The 26,433-nt window shown below is 34.6% G+C and overlaps 2 protein-coding genes across 2 annotated transcripts; both read left to right on the forward strand.

Moving 5' to 3' along the window:
* Positions 1-18,231: 18,231 nt before the first annotated feature.
* LOC133790433 (uncharacterized) lies at positions 18,232-23,263 on the forward strand. The gene is made up of 8 exons (XM_062228072.1): positions 18,232-19,203; positions 19,854-20,301; positions 20,865-21,128; positions 21,224-21,350; positions 22,015-22,236; positions 22,322-22,678; positions 22,961-23,119; positions 23,215-23,263. The coding sequence occupies exons 5-7, from the start codon at positions 22,201-22,203 to the stop codon at positions 23,117-23,119; spliced, it is 552 nt and encodes a 183-aa protein (XP_062084056.1). The 5' UTR covers positions 18,232-19,203; positions 19,854-20,301; positions 20,865-21,128; positions 21,224-21,350; positions 22,015-22,200; the 3' UTR covers positions 23,215-23,263.
* Positions 23,264-24,002: 739 nt separating this feature from the next.
* LOC133790440 (ATP-dependent 6-phosphofructokinase 5, chloroplastic-like) lies at positions 24,003-26,118 on the forward strand. Its single transcript, XM_062228084.1, has 5 exons — positions 24,003-24,012; positions 24,543-24,675; positions 24,809-24,925; positions 24,998-25,102; positions 25,787-26,118. Exons 2-5 carry the CDS (start codon positions 24,604-24,606, stop codon positions 25,862-25,864), a joined length of 372 nt encoding a protein of 123 aa, XP_062084068.1. The 5' UTR covers positions 24,003-24,012; positions 24,543-24,603; the 3' UTR covers positions 25,865-26,118.
* Positions 26,119-26,433: the final 315 nt, after the last annotated feature.

The following is a 26,433-nucleotide window of genomic DNA, read 5'->3' on the forward strand; positions in this document are numbered from 1 at the left end:
GTAGAAGCCCTCCCAGCCTGTTGACTTTATTCGGTAGGGGCTTGGGGTGGTGGAGTTTTGGCAGCTGGAGCATTTGAAGGTGGAACCTCCTGCTCGAGAGGATGTTGTTCGGTATCTTGGGCAGGAGGCCCCTCCGCTGGAAGGCTCGAGGCTCGGTTCTTCTTAGCCGAGGGAATTTTTCTGGACTCCCCATCATGTTACCTGGACGACTTCCTCTTGCTAACCAGGGGGACTTCTTCCTCCTCTTGAGTGCTGTAGATGTCGAAGACATTGGCAGAGGCCATTTCTGCAAAAGAAGTTAACATGCAAACAATGAGCCAAAAATGGGTAACAAATTATGTTGCATCAGAAAAGAAATAAAGAAGTAAAGTCCAATACCCAAGTTATTACTACTAGGCGTTATAATATTGACTCTACTAGTCATACACTCACTCTTTGGCATGAGGAAGTCTGGCCCTAGGTTTGGAGTATATGTAAAATTGTCGTCCCCGTCAAATAAGTGACAGGGAATTGGCAAGCTATCTAGGAATAAGACAACTGTACCATTTTCGTCAGAGGACTCGTCTAAGTCTAGGACGGGCTCGGTCACCTTTTGTTTTCCCTTTCCTTTGGGGGAAGAAGACCTTTCTGCTGGGGGGATGCCAACGGGTTCCCTGATTGTAACCCCAGTCGGTCTCTGTCGAGGAGGAGACGCTGGTGGTTGCTGCTCGGGATTTTCCTCGGCAGTGGTACTTCCTGCTGCAGGTTTCCTCACATCCTGGTGAGGGGCCAGGAGGCCAACTAGCCTCAAGTTGGCCTCGGTGACCAGAGATTTGATGCTTTTCTCAACGTCCGTCATGCTGGCCAACATGGCAGACCTCAACACCATGTCTGGTGTTGGGTCTGGTCGCAACCATGGGCTTGAAAAACACAAGAAGTTTTAGAAAAATGCAAGAAAAAATGCTAGGTAAAAATAGCGACCAGTGGAAAAAGAATTTTACCTCCTCGAGTGAAGGCCTAGTTATTCGCAACCATGTCAAGCGTGAGGAAATACTCCTTACTGTATTTCCCCACGTTTGAAATATGGGTTGTGTCACTCAGGAAGGTTTGGTTGGTCTCCTGGTGACAAAAATGAAAGAACCCCGTACCAGATTGATGGGGGTTGGACTTAAGGTCAAAAAGGTAATTGACCTCGTGAGGGGTAGGCTCTGGCCATTTCTTGTGGTTATAAAGGATATAGAGTGCAGCAAGCATTCTATATCCATTTGGTGTGATTTGGAAGGGGGCGACTCCAAAATAGTTCACCACCCCCTGGAAAAATGGATGGAAAGGAATGGTAGCCCCAGCCTCTATGTGATATCTCGACCAGGCGCTATAAATGCCTCTAGGAAAATTCTCCCGCTTGTCTGTTGTGGGGAGTTTGAGGGTTACCACAGAAAGGCCGTATTTTCTGAGGTAGTTGGCTAACATCCTAGGGGTTACATGACTGAGTGGGGAAAGATACCACTCGACGTCTGGAAGAACTGAATACGGAGGACGGGCCCTGACTTGGATGTGAGGGTTGGGATCATTATTGTCTCGACCACTGGTCGAGGGAACCCCAGCCTGTGAGCCAGGCTGGGCTGGTGGATTTGAAGGGTATTTCTTCTTGGCGGTAGACTTGGCACAACCCATGTTGGCAGAAGTTGGTTGAGGTCTTGGAGGAGAAATTTGCGAAAAAGGAATCTCTTGGATTCACTGAGCTGGTTGCTCTTCGCCCTCGAGCAGCTATGCGAGTAGGTCATCGTCTATCGGCCTTTCACCTCCCCACAAATCTGGCATTAAAAGCTGCGAATAGAAAAAGGGGGAGGTGAGGAAGAAGAGCCTAAGAAGACGGTTAGAATAACGTTGTTCGTGTACCAAAGTATAACTTTTATACAGCAGCATTCTAATGAAAAAATTGAAATTTTCATACGAACAGTTTGAAAAAACAGATCAAAAAGTGAAAGTAAAAAGCTTTTTCTAAAAAAGCTTTTTCAACTCTAGTAAGGGCGAGAAAAACCCAGTTTTTCAGCTAGCCTAAAAATCGAATTTTTACTTCGATTTTACGTCCTAAATCCATGATCTCGACTATCAATCTAATTCATAACCCCTACAAAACAAGTGTGCTCTACCATATCTAACATCAGCAAGCAAACGTCCAATTTTCCTATATTTTTACTCAAGAACACGATATTGTTTCTGAGCCTAAAAAGCTAGCATTAACAGACATGCACAGCACAGTAAAGGGTGCGAAATTTCTGAAATTTAACTGTACGAAGATTGTGAAGTCCTAGAGACATTTTGATTCTAGGCGTACGAATAGCAGATTCCTAGAACAACGAAGGATGAACTTCGGAGAAATTTCTGGGCTCTGTCTTGGGAGTTCTTGGAGTATACTTGACAAAAAGATAGCTTGTAAAATAGTGAAAAGGAAATCCTGAAAGCTATATATATTGTCTAAGATATGTTAAAAAGAGGCAATCATAAGTTACCCTTTTTCGAAGCATGGGGAAGCGTGATAGCCGTCAAAGGTTTTCTTGGGAACCAAAAAGGCATGATTGGACGTGGGTAGGTCACTTTTTCCAAGAAGGCACGAACTACTCTGACAGATTTGATGGGGTAATCGAAGGGTCATTTTCATAAAGTTTATTTATTGCTGGTAGTAATAAATAAACTTGGGGGGCAAATGTTATCCAAAAAGCAAGTGTGGATGACGTGGAAAATATTTTCAACACATGGCTGACACCTGGCAGAGGTTCTGTTTGACCATCGATCAGGGATGTTCCCCTGACATGTCATTTGAGTTTTATATATGACCAGACTGCTCGTATAATCCATATATTTTTGAGTAATCTCTTAAAATTGTAATCATATCCGAGATTATTTCCATTTATACCTGATTATCCGATTACTTAGGAGAAAATATCTGTAACTAATTCATGTAACCCTCTTTAAGCCTATAAATAGAGAGAAATAGCTTAAGGGAATGACTTTTGGCTAATTTTTGTTTATGCTTTAGAAGAGAATTTTCGCTATTATCTTTCGGTTGTATTACTCATCCCTCTAAGGCTTGTGAAACTCGAAGAACCCTTGTTCTTTGATCACCCCTTTGAGAATGACTGCCGGCGAGCTATAAGTAAACTGAAGGTAATATGGGTTAGTTGCCTTATAAGAAATTGTGTGGTTGCGGATTGTACTGCACATCTCCTCGCAAAGAGGATGAACAGAAATGTACTTCAGAGTGAGTTGAAGTTGCGTTATTATGATTTTATGCGGTTGCAGTAGCCAGCTAACCTAATTTGTGTACTTTTTTCAGAAAGCTATTTGATAATTTATGTAGTGAATTAGTTGCTATTTATGAAACTTTGAATTTATTTTAGTTGATGCAAATTCAAATAATTTGTAGAACTTTGAAATAGTTATGCAAACACGAACACACTAGCTCAGTTAATGTATTAAGATTTTTTTGTATACAAGGTTTAGGTACCGGCATGAGAGATTGAGAGTTGGGTTAAGTAAATCATTTTTAATTTTATATTGGTTGTAACATAAATTAAATGTTTTTCCTTAGAAGTTTGAACAATAACTTTTTATTTTTAAAAATTACAAGAAAAAGTGTGTAATTGCTGCATGGCTACGAGTTTAGGGTACACTACTATAAGTTTTTATTTCTCTCTTGGGAGTTGATTTGGCGAAATAGTTGTTGCCAATTAAACTTGTATATGTTGATGTTGAAGTTGTTCTGGTTGTAGAATTCATATATAAGCTTTCTTTTTATAGGTGAATAGGCATTAGAATTAATTTAGATTGGCATCATCTCTCTCTCTCTCTCTCTCTTTAATTCTCAGTTTGACACTTTATCATATTTTCTGTGCTTCTATTATAGAAAATGTCTCAAGTTGACGAGCTATGGGAGCGTCTAGTTCGTGCAGCATTGAAAAAAGAACGGACTGGGAATGATGCGTATGGGTAGCCTGTTGATGGGATTGCAAGAAATGTTCCATCTTCCCTTGCAAACAATGGGGATATTGATGAAATTCTACGTGCTGTAGGTGAGATCCAGAATAAGAATCCAAATGTCTCCAGGATCTGTATGTTTCCCCCTTTCTTTTTTCCTGGCTGTACAATTTGGAACTCATTTATATGCTGTCATGGTTTTCTATCATATTTTGAGTTGTTAAGAAACTGAACTGAGTACTTATTAAGCAAAAAAATTTCAGTTAACAACATTGTGAATATCTTGGTTTTTTTTTTTTTTTTTGTATACCTACAGTGTGTGAACATGCTTATTCTTTGGCTCAAAATCTGGATCCTGACAGTGAAGGAAGAGGAGTTCTACAATTTAAAACTGGATTGATTTCTGTCATTAAGGTGTGTGCTTAGTTTGAAATGGATAAACTTCACTTCCAGATTTTTAGTCTGTTTGTTTTTCATTCTATACACTCCGACAATAATATTATATTTTCCATATATTTACTTTTTATTATTTCCAAAATTTTAGCAAAAACTTGCAAAAAAGGAGGGAAGAGTTATAGATAGAAGCCAAGACATTGCTCTTTTTGCAAGATTTCTACAAACTCTATCGAGAGCAGAATGACGTGGAAAAGTTACGAGAAGAAGAGTTGAATTTAAGGGAGACTGGGGCTTTCAGTGGAGACTTGGGCGAGTAAGTATTTCACCCATTTGAACTCAAATAGATGGCACTTTTATTTATTTGCTTTTGTTCTGTTTATGCTAATACTATAGTTTTATTTTCTAATCTACCTATAAGGAGAAAAACATAATTATGTGAATGTGACTTTCAATTTTCTCCTTTTGTTTATTTTTGTCCCTTGGTTTATTATTAATTTGAAAACCTTCCTTTAACTATTAGGAAAAGTTTGATTTGTATATTCCTTTGTTTTTTTGGCCAGCCCTTTATCTTTGGTGTTAAAGATATTTTCTCAGTTTTTCTTTCATGGCCATCATATTGATCTATTTATTGATTACTTTTTCTAGGTTGGAGAGAAAGACAATTAAGAGGAAAAGTTCTAGGCACAGTCCTTCAGCTCCTGACTTAGGAAATTCCTGATGAGGTTGGTTGTATGACTTTGTCATCAGTCGTAATGATTTACTATCACTATTTTTGAACATCCAAAATCTTGTGAAGCATTTATGTTGAGCCCCTAAAAAAAATTCATGTGAAGAATTAGTGACTAAATATATGGAAAAAAATTGCATGATATGTATCTACAAAGGAGGGATATGTTTCTGCTTGAGCTTCTTCATTGAAAGTTGAAACTAACATAAATGGGACACATTCTATTTAATCTTGCATCTCTCAATTGGTTTGTTTTATGCAGCTGAGACGTGTGATGGAAATTGATGCAGCTATGACAGACGACTTAATTGCTTATAATATTATTCCACTTGATGCTCCTAGCCCAACAAATCGTATTGGGTCTTTCCCCGAGGTAATTAGTTTAACAGTTCATGTTTCAAGTCCAAATTTTTGTTGTTTGTACCACCTTTTGGAATAATTTTTTTTTTAATAGAACAAGAAATTTATGAATAGGTTCAAGCAGCAATCTCAGTGTTAAAGTATAGGGGACTGCCAAAATTGCCCAAGGATTTCCCCATCCCTGCTACAAGAAAAGCTGATGTTCTTGAGTTTCTGCACTACAGTTTTGGATTTCAGGTTTGTACGTCTAGATCAAGTGGTATATTGGATTTGGATTTCGTGTATATTCTTTCATTTGTGCTATAAGTTGCATGTGGTTGCTATGAGTTTCAGGCAGGTAGTTCAGACACTTATATTTTTTCCTCTGAAAAATTTATTGTTTAGTTGTTCTTGCTTTATTTATATGGCGAGGAAATGTCTGAATCCTTCTATATGTTTTTCACATTGATGAACATTGATATATGCAATCATACACGTTCTGATATATATGCTTAAACATTCTGATTGTGTTATTTTTGTTCATAAGAACCTCATCATATGTTAAAAATATTGTACTTTAGAGGAAATGATTTGATTCTTATTTCTTTTTTGAAAGAAAAATTGCTTGTATTAATATGATCAATGAATGCAAGGGGTGTGCAATACTATTTGTTTAGTTCTGAAGTTATTGTCAAGGAAAAGAAAATACTATTTGTTTCCTTGTACTTTCTGATATGTGGTGAAACAGCCAATGTCAGATTCATTACAGAATGCTTGTGCAACATATTTCATCATGTAAGTCAACCCTCAAGCAGTGTATACAATTTCTTAGGAACACTGAATTTAACTTTTTTTTCTTCTATAGTGGAATGCATTATTTGTTTCTATGGACTCTTTCTCCTTGTTCTCTTTAATTGAAGTTGGCTGAGTTTTTTCTTGGTTGTACACAAATTGAAGAAGATATGTGGTATTGATTCTGACATTTGTATTCTGAAGAGTATTTCATGCTTGTTTATGTAGATGCACTCTTATCATTACTTTCTGTATCTTTGTTTATGTTGTACCTTTTAAACTTGCAGTGGAAAAGTCTGGCATTGTGGATAGTCTTCTTTCCTGGGCCAACTTCAAGCAGAACAAGGATCTTAAGAAAACAGATGGAGCTAAGACAGAAAGGGTTCACAATATCAATAAGCTGGAGGATGCTAATGAAGCCGGAGGAAGGAACTCTGTAAAATGTACCGTGATTTTGACTGAAGGAGATTCGGCCAAAGCTCTAGCAGTAAGTTGAATGGCTTCAACAATTAGTTCATTCATAATCTGAACTTGCCTTAGATTTCATTTTAACTGATTTGAGTACAAATAGATGGCTAGACTCTCTGTCGTTGGTCGAGACCATTATGGTGTTTTCCCATTAAGGGGTAAACTACTCAATGTAAGGGAAGCTAGCGCTACCCAGGTGAGAGACAATGAGAAAGATGGTGAGGCAATTAAGCTTGCATTTAATAAGAAAAAGATAGAAGAGAGAAAGTGTTGGCTCCGTAGATTTGAGGTACGAAAAGGAACTTATATAATTTTCTTTGGAAATAGATGGTGAGTAAATTCTTAATCCTTTTTTGTTGATTTTTAGCCTGGTACTCACCTGGACTAAAAGGAAAAGCTCATTAAATACAGCGACTTTGTTCACTAGGAACTTGTATTGTTTTCTTTGGCTGATCTACAAAGGTCCATTCCTTCAATGGTTAATTAAATTTCCACTCTATTTGCTAGCTATTTAGACACCAGGGAATAGTATTTAGAATGCTGCTGTACCTGTAGGTTCAGGAACTTGTATTGTTTTCTTTCACTAAATCCTAAATTAGTAGGTAATGAGGCTGAAAGTTAATTGCTTTTTTTAGTGGAAGATGGAATAATAGGTACATTTTTTAGCTTACCTTATAAATATTATTTCTATTCATTTTTTGTTTGTTATCAATGTTTATACTTGCTGATTCACTATAAATAGTAACATGTCTTGTAAATTTGAATATGCAATATAGAAAAGGTGGAAAGGATTTGGACTAAAAGCTTCTGTAGCAATACCTGCTAGGCTGTGTGTTTTGCTTTAATGTGCATTGGCAGCTCATTTCATGCTCAAGAAACTGTTGTCAGTGGGCAATTGGATAGTTGAGTGTGGTAAATACTGTTCTTTTCCTGTGTACTATGTTATGTTTGTTTCTTGCCATGTTAATGCTCTTGTCTCTTATCTTTTGCCCAGGGTTGTTGAGATCATCTGCACTTTGGTAAGGAAATTATCTCCTAATCCTAATAGTGCTGCTATAATGGCCATGGGTGTTAACATCTTGGCAAAGAGATCGAAATGGCAAGCTAATCAATATTGCAATTTTTTTTTATAATTTTGGTTATAAACTTATATATGGCTCTTTCCACCAGCACGTATCTTATGAGAAGATTTTGTATTCTTCTCTGAACTAGATGCGTGTGCCATCAATTTGTATGCTGACTTGAAAAGTAAAATAAAAAATTGTATAATTGTGTAATGACCTCTATCGTTATGCTTTTTTTTTTCTTTCTTTTTCAACTGTCCTTCTTTGTTTATTGATATTTATTTTATTCTTCACTTTATTCCATCTGAAATTTGTACTTATTTTGTTAATTTTACTTGAAGTAGTTCAACTTTAAAGTTCTTTGTCTTGTCGTATGTAAATTCTATACTGTAAAATGGAGATTGTGGTCTAAGTGTATGGCCTTATTTTTTTAGCGGATCATGGTTGCTATCTGGAAAATTGGTAACAATGCTATTAATTAACTATGAGGAGAACGAGAATAACTATTTCTTAACTACAGCAAGTATGTTTAAGAGCATGCAATTAATAATTTCATGTGATCAGCTCAATGGTGCTTTATACTGTATAGACTCCAAAGTAATACATGTTGTGATATGCGATTTAAAATGTTGCAGTGCTGGATTTCACAATGCAGTTGATGGAAACAGGATTTGAGAATGATACTGTTCTTGCATTAATTGTCTTTTCTCTACAATATGTTCTTGTAAACCATGAATATTGGAAATACAAGGCGAAGCATACTCGCTGGAGAATAACATTGAAGGTACACCTTTAGTTTTACTATGGAATTTGAGTTGGTTCTCTATTTCCATCCCTTGTTCTTTCTTATCTTTCTCCGTCAGAGTATAGAAAACATAATGCAGTTAGAATATTGGTCAGAATTTGCTATTTAATTTTGTTTCTTCACTGATTTGAGCATTTTTCTTCCTATAATCTTTTTCTTCTTTTGTCTTGTTTTTTTCCATTTATCTTGTAGAAACTTCATGTTATGATAAATGGCAGTGTAAGTAACATCTCATTCAATAGAAGTCTTAAAGGCAGTGCTAATATAACAATAAAACTTTTTCTATAAGCCCTGCTAATTTAAAATTGTATTTGTCCTCTGTTTTTGCTAGTCTACTTAGTTTTGTTTCCTCAACTGAAATATATGAGTACTGCCCTGTTTTTGTTTCTCAGGCAAGTAAAAAAGCCTTGGATCCAGTTGCCCCAGTTTATAAGTACTACCGTGTATCTGTATCTAACATAATAACTTCAACATGCCAAAATGAGGTTAGCTGTCTCCATTTTCAGCATTAAAGTCTAGCGCTAATCCATATTGCATTTTTTTTCTACTTTTGGGTATAAACTTATATATTAAGCTCTTTGAGGGCTCATTTTAACTAAAATCTTAATTGGAACTTGTTCACTTTCTTTCAGTTTTTCATAAATTTTAGGTAGCATAATATCTCTGTTTTTTTTAATTCCATTTGTTGCTTAAAAGTCATCCTGCTTTCTCTGAATTGTTAGCCCAATATTTACAGAGCGATTATAGGTATTAAATTCATTTTTGTTGTAAATCAAAGCATATTGATTCATGATACCATTATTGAACTTCTGAAAAAGCTTTGGAGCTTATTTTTTTAATGGTTATTAACTACATGAGATGTTCCTCTTATTTAGTAGTTTAATTTATATTAGACTGAGCATAAACTTCTTAGTTGCATGAGTGATCTTTTTGAAAGTTTTTTTAAGTTATGATAGGTTTCTTACATTTTGTGGTGTATCTCTCTGTTTAGAAATAGAGTTCATCTCTTAAATTAACAAAATTTTCCTTTAAATTAGATTGTATTAGTGTTGATAATCCAAAAGTCTGTAAGTAACAACTTTGTCTTAATTTGTTATTGCTTTGTTTGTCTTTATTTCGTTATTTTATTTTATCTTGTCTATAATTCTCTGGTTGTGTAGTTCCCTCAAGCCTTGTTCCCTTATATGACCCATCCTTTGGTTCCATAGTTGCATCTCATTTTCTTGAACTTTAATAGCATCAGCTTTAGCAATAGATACAGTTTACCCATCTAACACATACAATCCATTTACTTTATTCCATTTCATAACTAGAAGTGAGCCTTTAGTAATCTTTATGATGCCATTTGAAGACTTGTAGTTGCAGCCTTCATCCTCCAATGAGTCGAGAGAGATTAAGTTGTAGCCCTGAGCAAAATATAATTAATTAATCCAGTGGATCAATCTGGGACAGATAGCTAAAGCGACCATGGTTGCCATCATCTTTTTTGCATTCTGTTTTTGTCCTTTTGTTTTGTTTCATTCTTCCAAGTTAGACTTCAGCATTGCAAATATGGCCTCCTTTCACTTCTTCCAGTTCAGGAAGTCCTCTGCCAAAAGTATTTCCAGCTTAATCATGTACGAGTCTTCGGATGGTTATAGTTTAGATGAGATTAGCCTAACCAGGTTCCAGTAGCCATGTTAACACTACAACCTCTTCCACATTTTGAGCCAAACCCCATCACAGCTTTACAAAAGGATCCTGTAGATTCTTTAGCACCAAAAGCAGGGACTTCCAGTACAAATCAAATTGAAATGCATGGCAAACTATCCTTCATTTCTCAGAAGCTAAAGATTTAAAGAATAAGAAACATGATTAACAATGTATGTTTAACAAAATAAGCATTGTCCTTGTCATGTACTGTGTTCTCACTTTTCTCTTTATTTTAGACTTTGTTTTTCAATTTTTTTTTCAGTGTTGAAAAGTTTTTTTTTCTTTCAAAAGTATTTTTTATAATATAAAAAAAGCAATTAATATTTAAAAAAAACACATAATTCTAATTCTCAAACAATATTTTAAAAAATCATAGAATATAATAACTTTGTTCAGTATATATATATAAGTATATATAAGAACTGTTATATTTAAACAACATAAAAAACTTACCCTGATTTGAAGTTTCGTTTCAGGTTGGGTTCTTCAAGTGTAGTTATTATGAGGGCCTTCTTGTGGTAGCTAGTTGATATATAATGTCTGACAACTTGTAAACATTATTATAAAAAATATTCAAGAAAACTGTATAAAAAAATACATTAGCACTTCACCACCAACCTCTCTTGACCTTTCATACAAACACTAAATTCAATACCAACACTTGAACTCTGTAATGAAAATACACAAGCATGACATCTTCTACAACATTTACAAACAAGTACTAATAATGAGAATAGAACAAGACCTTAAAATCAACATTTTGAAAAATAAAAAAATAACTAAACAGAAAGAGAAAGATTAGTCAGATTCCTATTTGGCAGGACTTACTGCCTTCTTGTAGGTATACCAATTTGCAATCAATAGATACACAAAGATCGAATTAGATAAATTTTGGATTTCAAAGGCTGTTTTAATATCTATTGACAAATTTTAATTTTGTATTAATCTTTTAAGTATTGATTATATTCTTTAGGTTGGGGATCGAATTGGCAAGGAGCATTGCAAAGTTAATTTGCAAGAGGTACGGAATTTGTTCTTTTAACTCTTATTATTAATTTCTTAAAAATGTTAGAGGAGTTTGAATATCTTAAATATTCATCCATAGAGAAGTAGGTTTTGAGATTAAAATTGTGTGCTGCAGTGATAACGGAAGGTTGAAAACTTGTGTGTATTAGAGAAGTAGGTTCTGAAAAATTTGTTTGTGTGCTGCAGTGATATAAGGAAGAAAACTTATTGTGTGTTGTTTGAATTTTTTGACTTGGTATTGATAGATGGTTAGGTAAGCTTTTATATGTATAGATTAGATTTTTCATTATATGTATAGATTAAATTTTTCATTTAGTCATATTGTTTTCATTATTTCCATATGTATAGATTAGATTTAATTGCCATAACCCAAGCTAAAATCTTGTCTTTGATCCAAACCCAATTAGTTAGTGGCTACCATTTTAGAATCTAATTTTAACATTTAATAAAGTTGAATTAAAAAAATAAGTAATCATATATATTCATATGTGTGCAAGAGAAAGAGAAGCTCAAACCTTAACACCGGAGAGCTCTTCAAGTGTCTTAATGGAGTCCATCACAATGATTTACACACCATCATCACTGATCCACACTGGCAAAGGAGTGCCCCAAAATCTACTTCGACTGACAGCTTAGTCTCTAGCATTCTCAAGCCAATTGTGAAAGCATTTTTCCTGCATTACAAGTTGAACCCGACAAATACCAGCCTTTAAGAAATTTACCTACTTCAGTATTCTTGAAATTAAAAAACTTGTTGATGAAGCATCATTGTAGACTTCATAAACATAAGTTAAGTAAAAATATAAGGTACTAGTCAATTAAATTTTGGTAGCAAGAATTGTCAACCCTTCACAAACTTCCTGAGCCACAATGATAAATACTTTAACATTTCACCAATCCTTATCAGCACCAAAGAATTCTCCAGTTAAACATTACTTACCTCCCATATTACCAAAATAGTCCATACCACTTTGAAGGAAATTTTTTCCAAAAATAAGAAAATATCAAGAGAGTGACTAGGAAGCAAAGTTCAATTTTATGATCATAAATTACCAAAAAAGCTCGGCAATAAATAGCATGTCCTTATTAAGCTAAGTAAAAGCTATTTTATAAAAATATAACCACATAGACCATGCAACAAATTTATCTTTAAGAAGCTAAGCATGGCCATGTTTAGTATATTTCCAAACTTAAACAAAAAAATATTCACAGCCACAAAACAGCTACACATGAAACACAAAGTGCCTATGTAGGGTGTCACCTTCAGTTCACCTCACTGCCCATACCAACAAATTCAGAATACAATGCCCATCCAAAAAATATCAGTGACCTTGCATAAGACCCCACAAATCCTAAGAGGGCATCAATCTATGAAACCTCAAATGTCTCTGTCACTCAACATTGCTAAGCCCAGTGTCAAGCACTATAGTTTATAATATAGTGACTCCTTGTCATCTCTGATATTACCAGTGTCTTTTCTGACAATGAAGAGTACAACTTAAATCAAGGTGATTGGTGCCTTTGTCAGACCTGGCCAGACCCAGACCACGGACCATTGAAGGAAGCCTCTATAAAACTAATATTTTGATTAGCTCCTTAGGAAGCTCCTTATCTTTATAAAAATATAGAGTAACAATATATTTTTAGAATTAAATAAATAACACATAAACTGAAATACCGTTTTTTATGATTACCAACTTAATTATTCAAATTAAATAATTAATTGTTGAACTGTTACAGAAATGTTTAGACAGACACAAAGACTGTTTGAACAGAAACCAGATATGTTTAAACAGGTTGTGACCAGAAGATAAAAACGAACACAAGGTAAAGAACACACGAATTTTTACGTGGTATCAACAATCTTTGTAGATTGATACTAGTCCACGAAGCCACGCCCAGATAATGAAATTTATTAGAAGAATATCTAAACGATTACAAAACAAAATTGACTTATACAAATAAAGACTCCTTCTTGAATTTGTCGTAACTGTTGTAATCTAAACTTCTAATCAAATTTCTAAAGTGTTAAGATCTTGAACTCCCTTCAAATCATAACACTTGCACTTTTCCTCCCAAAAAGTGACTCACGAACAAGACTTCTCCCGAAGCTTGATGGACATTGTCCAAGTGTGTTCAACCTGCACAATTAACACAAAGAAAACAATACAGAAGTACACTGTAATAAACCACTAAGAACTTGCTGGACTCAAGTTCTTCACATAATAAAAAGTCTCTCTAAAACTTGAAAAATATTTGGAAAATAATACACCAAGAGAGATGATGAAAAACCAACGACCTAAGGATGATTATATACTTTTTAGAATCCCTTTAGGTCGTGGAAAACAAATCAGAAACCAATCAACCAATAAATGGAAATTCTTCCAAAACAGGAAAGTCATAATCTGTTCAAACAGACTGGCAATCCATTCAAACAGATTCATTGAACCTGGACAGTTTTTAAACCCGTTTCCCTAAATAAATAATGAAACTATATATAATTTATCTCTACAAGGTATACACGATTTCTGGACAAAATAAATCAGATCAAAAAATAAAATAAATACCAATAATTTCCAATTTAAGAAAAGATATTCTTTTATAGAAAATTATATATCTATTTTATTAACATATATATAATAATCTGATTATAAAAAGACATATCACAACAAAACAGGAAACTACCCATTTCGATAAATACCACTCAATATTAGAAAACAGGAAACTACCCATTTCGAAAATACTTCTTTAATTAATTTTGTCAATATTGTCAAATATGCCAATAAGGATTTTACAGTCTCCCCCTTTGGCTATTTGATAGACAAAATTAATTCAAAATCCTGCAACACAAATGCTAGTGATAAGTAAAGAGAAAGAACTCCCCCTGAAAACATACATTAACTTATAACAAACATGTAAATAAACTAGACTTAGCTCCCCCTCAAAATAAGAAGGTCCAGAGTTAAACAAAACAACAAACAAGCATGTTTTGGAAAGTATATACTCTCCCCCTTTGTGTCTTTCAAAGAAGCCAAAGAACAATAACCCATAAAATAAAAGAGAGTATCAAAGTTTAATTGACAAAAACTAAAATAAAACTAAACGACTAGATCTTCGGACAGAGATTGAACAGCCTCCAACACAGAACGTTCGGTCCTTCAATTGACATCACTCGAGCAGCCAAAGAATCAACAGAGGCTCGAACAACAGCAATTTATGTTGCAACAAGTCCTGAATCTGTGGCAACAGAGGAGGAGGCATGAGGAATGTCATCCGAGGCAAACTTTAGAGATTGGGGCTTGACTTTCTCGGTTGATGGAACATCAGTGGCTTCAGAAGGAGGAGCAGAGGCCTTGTAGGAAGTAGTAGTAGTGGGTGCCACCAAGTCTTCTTGATCACGTTGGAGATCTTTTTTTTGCATACTCAACACTTTATAAATAACTTGAGGAAAAGGAAGATTCAAGTTTTTCCTATTACCTTTGCGAAACCCAATGATTTGATCATGAATAACCAAAGCCAAATTTATACCAAGACCGGTCCCCACCTTGTACAAAAATGAAGCCATATCAAAAGAGATAGTGGCGGTGTGAGAAGTGGGCTTCCAATTCGTTGTGGCAAACTTATGGAGGACAGCATAAGTGTAGGTGAGATTAGAGACCGAGATGACTGTATTAGATGGCCATACCATTTTTTGCCCTACCAATTCGGTGATAACCGTATCCTTGTCAAGAGAGGCAACATCATCATCATCCTCGACATCAAGGGGAAGATGCAAAGCAAGGGCAATGTCTTGAGGAGAAAAAGAGAACCAATGGCCCCTAACAAACACTTTATTATACAGAGAAGATTTAGGTTCAATAATTTCATTAGTAAGATTGGCATAGAATTCCTTGACTATTCTATCCACAAAACCAGTAAATTTAACCAAAGAACCTGTCCATCTTCGATCTTGAAGCATTGTTAGAACACCATAAGGCCGATGATCACTTAAGACATAATTTCTCTCAATGATAAATTTCCTTTGAGCATAGAGAACCATATCACGAGCATTATCATTATAACAAAAAGTTGAAGAATAAGGTTTGAAATTTACACCTGAACGTTTTGGAGAAGGTGTAGGATCAGAAATAGGTCTCTTCCCTTTAGCCTTGGATGACAAAGGAGTTGCAGTGGGGATTCGGCTTCTTGTTCAGAGGGGACAATGTCTTCTTTTTCTGGCTCATCAGACTCAGCCTCTGATTCTGCATTGTCAGGAACCGTTTCATCGATAAAGTGGTATCATGGGTTGCTTCAGATTCAGACTTTCCTTCCTCAGGGTCAGATTCGGAGGAAGACAGAGAAGGGGGATGAGCCTTCAATCTTTTCTTGGCAGCAGTCAAGGGGGAAGAAGACGTGTCCAACCCCAATTTCCTTTTGGGAGTCACATAATTTTTCTTGGACTGGCTCGGCTTCAAGGGCAATTTGAGCAACCCAGCAACAGCAGCTTTGGAAGAAGATGAAACCAATTTTGATTTTGCCCTAGCCGCCGAAGATGAATTAATCGGAAGAGGAGATGGGTCCTTGGCTCGAGAGGGCACCACCACTTCAGATGGTAGTGCAACATCAACAATGTCAGCTGAGATATCTAGAAACACCATGGGGTGTTCATTAGAGAGGGAGAACACCTTCTTGCGTGCCTTGGATTTGCAAGTTTTCCCAACAGATGTGGCAGCTGCTGGAATAGAAAGAGGCGTCGTTGACACAGATGGACGAGGCGAAGGAGATGGCACCTTTTGGGATTGAGAAGCAGGGATCTTCTTAGAGGAAGCACCATGAGTTCTCACCATTTTTTCTTCTTTGAAAAACAGAAAGAACTTACAAAAAATGAGAGAAAAAAAATTAGAAGAAGAAGAAGAAGTGACTTAGAGAGATCGTGGGTGAGAAGGAAAAAGGTAATGGCAAGCTTTTTAAGGACAACACTTACCCAATTTGGACACCCATGGCAATAAGAGGTTTCCCTTTTTTTTTTTTTAAAAAAAATGTTTTAATTAAATAAAAGGAAACAACCTTTAAGACATGATCTTCATAAAACTTACCCTTTTTTTGTATTTTATAAAGAAAAATAAAAGATTTATAAAATCCCAATCCAAAAAATGTAACTAGAAAAAATAACCCCACACGATCTTCTTATTGTCCTTTTTCCCTTTTTTTTTTAAAAAAAAAATTCTAAACAAGGTATAGAACAATAAAGATACAAATCATGGTATTCCAAATTAAGAAATAGGACCAAATAAATTCCTTGGAGACAAAGAATATATTAAATCACACAAACTAAATGCATAATTTCACATAATTACCACAATGATTCGGTCCACCAAGAATTTCCTTGTCAAATTTTTTTATTTATTTATTATTTTTTTTAATTTATATATATATATAAATGCACAAAAATAAAAAACTCAACCAAAAATTTCTGCTTTGATTAATGTGAGTCATCCTGATAAGAATAAAATCAAGCAAATGAACATAAGTGTTAGTGTATACCATGGATAAAAACACTTGTGAAAATAAAAATTTAGAAAGAATATTCGAGAGAAATAAAGCACAATTCAGTCACAAGCACATATTCTTAAGTGAATCAATCAACATGTATGAGTCTTACACACATTTTTTTATTTTTTATAAACTGTGTGCAATTTTTATTGCATTGTTTCAAGCATAAGTTTGTGGCAGTGTATGCAAGGGAACATTGCCCAATGACAAATAAGTCTTTTTCGAAATTAAAAATAATTGTAACCCATGAAGACGCTGTCACACTACACCAGTGGTAGCCCTTTTATATGGTAGCGTATTCTCTTCATAACTCTGAATTACAAAGTTCCAACTTACTCAAAAGACGACTTTCACACACTGATGTAGGTAGCTCTATTCTTTATCAGGAGCTTGAAACAATGCTACACAAAAGGAGGCTCAAACATTAAACATTGATTAATTTACTCGAATATGCCTAGGAGGAATTGATTAAATTTCTCTCAAGAATATACAACCATAGGCTTATAAACACAAGTCAGAGTATCCATCTCGACACACAACAAAATTTTCAAATTGCTTGACAATTTTCTTAACTTTGAATAACACACATTTGATCAAGCGGACAACACCATAACAAGAAAATTTAAAGAGAACAAACCCCCAAAGATTTTTTAAGGAAATCAAAGAGAACCGAATCAAGAGCTTTAGTGAAAATATCAGCAATTTGTTTATGTGTTTCAATATATTCCAAGACAAGAACTTTATTTTCAACTAATTCTCTTATGAAATGATGACAAATATCAATATGTTTAGTACGGGAATGTTGCACAGGATCTTTTGAAATATTAATTGCACTTGTATTATCACAAAAAATAGTTAAAGTGTGAAGATCAAACCCATAATCCATCATCATTTGCTTCATCCACAACAATTGTGCACAACAACTTCCCGCTGCAATGTATTCGACCTCAGTTGTTGAGAGAGAAATATAATTCGGTTTCTTGCTGTGCCAAGAGACTAGGTTATTTCCCAAGAAGAAACATCCTCCACTAGTGCTTTTTCTGTCATCAATGTTACCTGCCCAATCAGCATCACTAAAACACACTAGATTAGGGTTAGTTTCTTTTGAATACCAAATACCATAATCAACAGTCCCATGAACATATCAAATGATTCTTTTGACAGCTGTAACATGAGATTCCACAACACCAAATACCCCCTAGCATAACACAAGAATATAATACAACTGAAAAAGTATTATTATATACATATATGTGGTAAAATAAAAAAATGGCACTAATTTATTTTGGTACCCGCCTATTCTTTTTTCCTAGCTAATTCATTTTTCCCAGCTAATTCTTTTTTCCCTTCTTCGCACCCATTCTTTTTTCCTAGCCCACCACCGTTCGCTTCTTCACCTAACCACCGTTCTCTTCTTCGCCTAGCCCACCACCGTTCTCTTCTTCGCCTAACCACTGTTCTCTTCTTCGCCTAGCCCACCACCGTTCTCTTCTTTGCCTAGCCCATCGTTCTATTCTTCGCACCCATTCTTTTTTCCTAGCCCACCCATTCTTCTGCGCCTCTCCCTGCTTGAAATCTTCCTTTAAGCATCTCTACCATCTCAACTGCATTCTGCCCTGGCTCGCTCACCATAACTCTTGCCCCGTTTGTCGGTTCCGGTTACCAGCAGAGCAAGCCAAGCTGGACTCTTTTGGGTCCCCGGAAGGGGTTTTGAGGTTAGAGGACTTGATGATGGGGGATGAGGACTGGTAGCGGCAGTGTTCAGGGCTCATTCTCTCCTATCCAGATTGTAGAGGTGTAGACAGAGATAGAGACGGAAAGAGACTCTTCATCCAGTGTTTCTTTCGTTCAGGGCTCTAGGCCATGGAGATGAAATGGAAGAAGATGGAAGAAGAAGAAGAATATGAGGAACAACGAAAGAAGGCACGAAGAGTCTCGGAAACAGCAGGTACTTTCTTCTTTTCTTTACTTTCTCAGAGTAGTTTGGTTTTAATGGCTATTTGGTTGTTGGAAATGAATAAAAAACTAACCAAATTAATATAATATACCTAAAGGTTTGAGATATTGATATGGAAAGAAGAACTTTGTTTGCCTTGTTATAGAATGTTTTGAGTTTTCGCTGATTGGCAGAGAGAATATGTAATTCTAGCAAGGAAATTATATTTGTTTTGTTAAATTTATGACAAGCTGAGACTGCACATGAGGGTACTGAGAGTGATGCAGGGGAATACGAAGAAGGGCCTGCTGAAATTATCTGGTAAGGAAATGAGATCATTTTCAAGAAGAAAAGGATCAGGGTCTCGAAGAAAAACAGTCAGCTAGATGACTTAAGTAGAAAAGAGGCTTAGTTTTTTTATACAAAGCTGAGATGAGTCACCTTATTAAGTCAATAAACCATGGGTTAAGTAAGTTTTCTTTCTTTTATAAATATGATTGAATATGCAGATTTATTTTTATTTGACAATAAATGTGCCTTCTATTTTTTTAACTTTGATTATAAATAGTTGAAATCTAGGACTTTTGGGGAATTCGCACACTATCATAACGAGTTTGGGGACTTGTCTGTATCATTGATTTTCAATTTTTGTTTTCACATTTCACTCATGTTTGGATCTAATAAAACCTTGTACTTTTTCTTATTCACGTGTTATTTGATTGAACGGAAACTTGGTTGTGCATTTTGTTTTTATTGTTGGTTTAGCTGACCTATGTTTAAAGCTTTTGGGCATCAACATAACATGGTGGTATTTTAGTTTTAACTAAAACTAGCTTGTATTGTTCAGATTTGGACTGTTTGGGAATAAGAATGATTAAGAGTGAATGTTTGTATTTAGGCTAAATTCGTATCCATAGAGTATAATTGTGTTAATTGATGTTTGTATCAATTTGTCTGAAAGTTTTGTTTGTCTTACTACTTAAGTTGTTCTTGTACTGGGCAATAATGATCAAATTTTTAATTGCGGGATTGAAAATCGCTCCATGTTTTTGCCCATTCATTTCCGGCAAGTAGATGGTATGAATGATTCATGGTAGTTCCTTCTACCTAATTCACCAGCTTCTTTTCTTTGGGAAGATCTTGGTAGAAGACGTTTGTTGGAACTCCTCATCGATGGAGATGACCAGTCTAAATCTCAGAAGTTTGATATTGATGAAATTTCTGCTCATCAACCCATGCAAGTTACAAGTGGGACTTCTAGAGCTCTAAGCATTACGATAATACAAGTAGAAAAAGTCAATGTTGTTAAGATCAGTGACTGGTTGCCAGAGAGTGAACCTATTTGAATATTGAGTAAAACAGGCACATCTCCTCTATCACAACTTTCTTTAAAGAACCCACCTCAACAGCAATCACCGTCCACCTCAGACTCAGAATTTCATGTTATTGTTTAATTAGCTGAGCTTGGAGTATCAATCATTGATCACACACCTGAAGAAATTTTGTACCTCTCTGTTCAGACTTTTATTTTTTCATATTCAACTGGCTTGGGCTCTAGAATTAGTAGGTAGGTTCCTTTGGATATTTTATAGTTGAGTTTAGGTGAGTTTGCATATTTTTGTGCTTCTCTATGAGCATATTTATACGTGTGTGTATGTGTATTTCTTGAATATCTCCAGGATGCATTGATGCAGTATTCTTGTTTTTATTTTATTTTATTTATTTATTATTATTATTATAATTTTTTATGGATGTCATCTATTCTTGTTAGATGTGTAAGCTTACCTTGTGCATATTATTACCCAATAACTAGGGAAAATACCCAGTTTGATCAACAAGAAAGGTATGCACTATACTAGTGGTGGGAAAAATGTGTTGGTTAGTATTTTGTGGTTCAATCTTAAGTAAATTAGTGGGGTCTTCTCCTAAGAACACATCTATATGTATACTTGAATGTGAAACACAGATTTAGTTTGATCCACTCTCCTGGATAAATTTATGCATGTGTTTCTTTTGTAATGTCACATAGGTTCAATTGCTTTGGTTTGGTGCTCTGGTTCTTTTGCTTTTATTTCTCTAATTATCCATAACTGCCAAGTTCCAATGCTTCAATTGTCTTCTGTGTTGTAGGTTCAAATTAAGAATGCATGGGATATAAGTGGATAATCAGCTGCCATTAACTCCAATGCCAATTCTTTTCAGACCACAGAATATTGGGGATGAGACGGATTATATCTTGAAATTTTATGTGACCATGCAATCAAATGGGTCACTGATAAACATTCATGAACCTATTATATGGCGCCTTCATGAAATAATCCAGCAGGTCAACTTCAATCGCATATATGATAACCAAACCTCTGCCATTGTTGTTGATCCAATTATCCAAATTGGGTATGTAAGATGCTCAAGTTGGTGATTTGTTTTTCGGCTATAAGTTTATGCCCTGTATTTAAGATGAGTTCTAATTATGTTTGTGGAATGTACAGAGTTCTTAACATCTCAGAAGTTCGGTTCAAGGTGTCAATGGCTATGTCACCCAGTCAACGACCAAGGGGTGTACTTGGCTATTGGGCATCATTGATGACTGCATTGGGAAACACTGAGAATATGCCAGTATGTATTCTAATTCTATTATGTTATGTTTTTAGATAGCGATGTTGTTTTATTGTAACCCCAACAACATCCTTGTACTAGGAAATAGTAATCTGTTATGATGGCCAGACCTTAGTGATTTTACTATGAAACTTTCTACTCAAAATTATGTCTTGAGTAGATGAGTGTTTTTCAATAATAACTATTATCTCCTTTCTATATTTCCCTATGCACCACTTATGTGAGCTTCATCCATTTATCAAGCCATCATTATGTTTCTGGCCATCCTGAATCACATGGCATTACTATGGAGTTTCAATATTGCTTTTATTTTATTCTATTTTTACCATTAGGATACAGAAACACCAGGAAGTTTCTACAAACAAACACCTCTCTTATCTTTGTATGTTTTCATAATCAAAAAAACCACAGTGCCTGAAGTGACAACTAAACTCTTCAGTAGAAAGACCCAAAGAAACATCCAGAAAGGCAATCTCCCACTAAACACCATCTCTTCTTCAACATGCAAGAACATAGGACTTAGGTGGAGGTAAAACCAAGGAGATATCCAGCTACTTTAACTAACTGCAGTCAAAGTCTTAAAGCCACATGATAATGTTTTACGAGAGTGTATCCATCAGGTTGACAGAACATTTTAATAACATATTTTGTATTTATTATCCAGGTTAGAATAAATCAAAGGTTTCATGAGAATGTGTGCATGAGGCAGAGTTCAATGACAAATATTACTATTTCAAACATATGGAAGGATCTCCTTGGCCAACCTCTGCAATTACTTTCTGGTGTTGATATATTGGGTAACACAAGTAGTGCACTTGGACATATGAGTAAGGGTATGGCTGCCTTATAAATGGATAAGAAGTTCATCCAAAGTCGGCAGAGACAGGTTTGCATACTTTTTTTACAAGGTCAATATGTTGTTTTGGTTATATCTGGAAGGTTCAAATATTTAAAGTCGATTAACATGACAGGAAAACAAGGGCATAGAGGATCTTGGTGATGTTATTAGAGAAGGAGGTGGTGCACTAGCAAAAGGCCTATTCAGGGGAGTCACTGGAATATTAATAAAGCCTCTTGAAGGTGAAAAAACTTCTGGTGTTGAGGGTTTTGTTCAAGGTGTTGGAAGAGGACTAATTGGTGCAGCGACACAACCAGTTAGTGGGGTTCTGGATCTTTTGTCAAAAACCACAGAAGGAGCCAATGCAATGAGAATGAAGATAGCATCAGCTATAACTTCTGATGAACAACTTCTTCGCAGGAGACTTCCTCACGTAATTAGTGGTGATAATTTACTCCGTCCTTATGACGACTACAAAGCTCGAGGACAGGTATTGTTTTTCAACTGGTTATGTAAATTCCTTGACTAAATATTTGTTATCAGGAAATCTCTAAGATTGATAATTTGATTTGCAATTATCTAAAATTATTTCAATGTTTGTAGATCTACATTCAGTAGTAAATTGTTTGGTCCGGACATTAATTAGTAAAGATATAAAAATGCTTGTATATATATATAAATAGTCAGCCTTCTGATGTGCGAAAACATATGCTATTAATTCATCTTATAAAGCCTTCCTTTTGTTCAATGATTTTATTTGTTTGTTATGCAGATTATTCTACAGTTGGCAGAATCAGGTTCATTTTTAGGCCAGGTTGATCTTTTTAAAGTACGTGGAAAGTTTGCCTTAACTGATGCTTATGAAGATCATTTCTTAATCCCAAAATCAAAAATTCTTGTGGTTACTCATCGAAGAGTGATATTATTATAGGTAAGCTAGCTTGACTACAAACGTTCTATGTCTCTATGTAGTCTCCTTCTCAAACAACATTAAATAAAGTAGTGTTGAATTTCTGTCAATTCCAGCAACCCTCCAATATCATTGGTCAGAGAAAGTTCAACCTGTAAAGATTTAGGCTCAAGTTCAACCTATAAGTCAATATCCATGTCACTTGTCTTATTGTTTAAAATGTTTTGATATTTAGAAGTAGCTTAATCTCTGTGATATTTATAAGGAAGGATTCTCTGTGAGGATAATATTATCAATTAGTGAAGGAGTGAGATCAAAGAAACTTGACGTTGAACATTTTTTAATTTATTTTTTTTCACCATGTTAACCAAATAACTTATTAAGGACCTGATTTAAAACTAGCATCCTTGGCAACAGTTGATTGATCTATTTTTTGAGTGCTTGGTCTACACTAATGGTGATGCATGTTTCTTGGATAGTTTTCTTTGCCATTGACATATTATACAAAATTAATATTCTTCTGATGGAATAACCATACATTATCTTATTCTAGTTCTATGATATTTTATCATCCATTAATTATCTTGTACTTTTTTTTTAGAAGTTTTTACATGTTATGACTACCTGTCTATCCGTAGCCATAGCATTCAATTATTTCTTCTACAATATTAAGCAGATTGTGGATATAATTTTTCCTTGTCTGCTATATGAGTTTTCTGTGCAAATTATGACAAGTTTCTTTTGGTGTGTATGCTGCAGGTATCTGGGTAGGAATGCATACTGTTAGGTACTTTGACGGAAAAACGTACAAGTGGGTTAGGATAAGCCGTCAGCCTAATATTATTGGAAAAGTATGATCTAAGTTTGGTGTTTTAGTTTTGAATATTTAATGGAGAGTTAATATTATTGGAAAAGTATGCTCTGATTTTGGTGTTTTAGTTTTGAATATTCAATGGAGAGTTACTAAGTTGTAGCAAGAAGTTGAAAATTGGATCATATTGTTTGGAGTAGAAATACATGTGTTTTAGTGTTTTTTTTTCATGTAAAAAGAAAATCATGGATTCCCTGTACTTTTTAGCTTAAGAAATTTGCTTGTCATGTCTCATTTTCTGTTTCTTGTGAACCTTTGTTATTGACACCGAGTTAGATGCATTTCTTACTGACTCAGGTCAAAAGAACACTAGAACAATTTACACCATCATCATATTCATGTGGGCTTATTAATAATTTGCATTTGTAAGCTATTTCCTATAATAAGCCCACATGAATATGATGATGGTAAAACAAGATATAAGCCACTAGAATCATCTTATTGGATATGTTTAACTACTTTTACTTGATTGCTGCATTTGTAAGTTGTTTCCTTTATCTTGCCTCAACCTTGCCTGCCATTTCTATTTAGATCTCATGTCCTACTTTTCCTAGTTTCATTTCAGTGCTATAGAAGAGGGGTAAAGGTGGCTGTTGTTGGGGTCCCCAAAACTATAGACAATGACATTTTGCTGATGGACAAAACTTTTGGGTTTGACACTGCTGTTGAGGAAGCACAACGAGCCATTAATTCAGCTTACATCAAGGTACAAAATTTCATTATATTTTGTGATTTATTCGATTTCATTTTGATTGCTTAAGTTTCATGCATTATAATATCATTGTTAAAGAATTCAGTGGGAAAAACAGTCTTTGTTAACTTCTCAATCCTTATTACAGGCACATAGTGCATACCATGGTATAGGAATTGTAAAGTTGATGGGTCGTAGCAGTGGATTTATTGCTATGCATGCATCCCTGGCTAATGGACAAATCAATATATGCTTTATACCAGAGGTATTTGTGCAACTTACTAATTGGTTAGTTATTTTTGAGATTCTGTACTGATACTGGTTTTATACATTTAAGGTACCTTTCCATTTACATGGTCCTCATGGTGTTTTGCAGCATCTGAAATACCTCATTGAGACAAAAGGATCAGCAGTGGTCTGTGTTGCTAAGGGAGTAGGGCAGGTTAGTCATAGTATAACATCAGTTTTTCACTAGTTGAAACATGATCAACTGATTGGAACTAGTATATTTTTTTTTCCTTCTAGATCTAAATATTATGAAACCCGTCCAAAAACAAAATGTCAGCCATATGTTGAGATTCAACTAGCTAAAAAGAAACAACAAATTGATGTTTATCTTTCTAAGGATCTAAGTTAGGTATGTTACATCAATGGTTTTGAAGATACAGTTGGATCATTAAATTTTGATAGCATGTTGAGTGTTTTGTTATGATTGGCCTGGGAATAGTGACTATTTTTAGTTTAACACATTTTTGCTTGTTAACTTGTTTTTTCAGCTTACTAATAGTTGTTCAAATATTGCCTTTCATATTTTGGAAAAGGCCTAAAGCAACAATTGTTTCAAATATATGATGTGGTTAGGCCAAAGAAGCATGAGATTGAGAATTTGTGAAACCACATTCTACATATCCTATATATAAATTTAAGCCCAGTCCAATGCTGCTAAATTACTCCTTCTTTCCCCTTGTTGAATATATTTATATACATAGTGTAATCTTTTAAGAGTTTTTGACATATAGAGCACTCAATTCTAAAATTCACTCTTACAACAGTCTAGAGGAATTCCATTAGGAATATATGTGAAGTTGTATTATTTTGCATAACTTTTTTTTTTTTTTTTTTGTAGGATAGTTTCTTGAAGTATTTTTTAAAAAATACTTTTGTGGCTGCTTGCTTCCTATGCAGAAACTGGGAAGCAATATGAAATAGTTGGAATGGGAAATGGAGAGAATGAGCCAAAGCAAGAGTGAGAGTTGGAGGATGTTATAGTAGACAATACTCTCCAAGTTTCTTGTTATAGTAACTTTTCAAGAATATTTAAGAATACTTGAATACTTAAAGAACATTTTGTTGTTGATAACAGTGTGGAATATTTTTAACTAATTTGTGGATTCTTAATACAATGTTGAACGTTTTTACTTTTTGTTATTTGAAAATCAAGTTTATTTGATGATGCTAGTATATATTAGAAAGCTAATTTTAATTATATAAATAAAAAATAAAAATATAGTAGAATAAATTAGTGTTATATAAATGAATATATAATGAGAATTTAAACTTATCTAATTATTAAAATACTACAAAAAATGTGTTATAATATCTATTATAATAACACTTTTTATAAGTAAAGAATTTAGTTATATACTTCATTATATAACACAAAAAAAGTGTTATACTAAAGTGTAGTATAACACAAATTTATAAGTATTGAAATGTGTTATATAATCGACTATAAATAACATAATTAAACACTTCTCTATATATTAAAATAAC

The sequence above is a fragment of the Humulus lupulus genome, chromosome 1 (genome assembly GCF_963169125.1).
Source record: "Humulus lupulus chromosome 1, drHumLupu1.1, whole genome shotgun sequence".
Taxonomy (NCBI): domain Eukaryota; kingdom Viridiplantae; phylum Streptophyta; class Magnoliopsida; order Rosales; family Cannabaceae; genus Humulus; species Humulus lupulus.

What these genes read in the sequence shown, in the direction of transcription:
- LOC133790433 (XM_062228072.1), top strand. Translation starts at nt 22,201, where the DNA reads ATGGATAAGAAGTTCATCCAAAGTCGGCAGAGACAG. An exon ending in TCCAAAGTCGGCAGAGACAG is followed by an intron (nt 22,237 to 22,321) that starts GTTTGCATACTT and finishes TTAACATGACAG; the next exon opens with GAAAACAAGGGCATAGAGGA. An exon ending in ACTACAAAGCTCGAGGACAG is followed by an intron (nt 22,679 to 22,960) that starts GTATTGTTTTTC and finishes TTTGTTATGCAG; the next exon opens with ATTATTCTACAGTTGGCAGA.
- LOC133790440 (XM_062228084.1), top strand. Translation starts at nt 24,604, where the DNA reads ATGGACAAAACTTTTGGGTTTGACACTGCTGTTGAGGAAGCACAACGA. An exon ending in TTAATTCAGCTTACATCAAG is followed by an intron (nt 24,676 to 24,808) that starts GTACAAAATTTC and finishes TCCTTATTACAG; the next exon opens with GCACATAGTGCATACCATGG. An exon ending in TTGCTAAGGGAGTAGGGCAG is followed by an intron (nt 25,103 to 25,786) that starts GTTAGTCATAGT and finishes TTTTTTTTGTAG; the next exon opens with GATAGTTTCTTGAAGTATTT.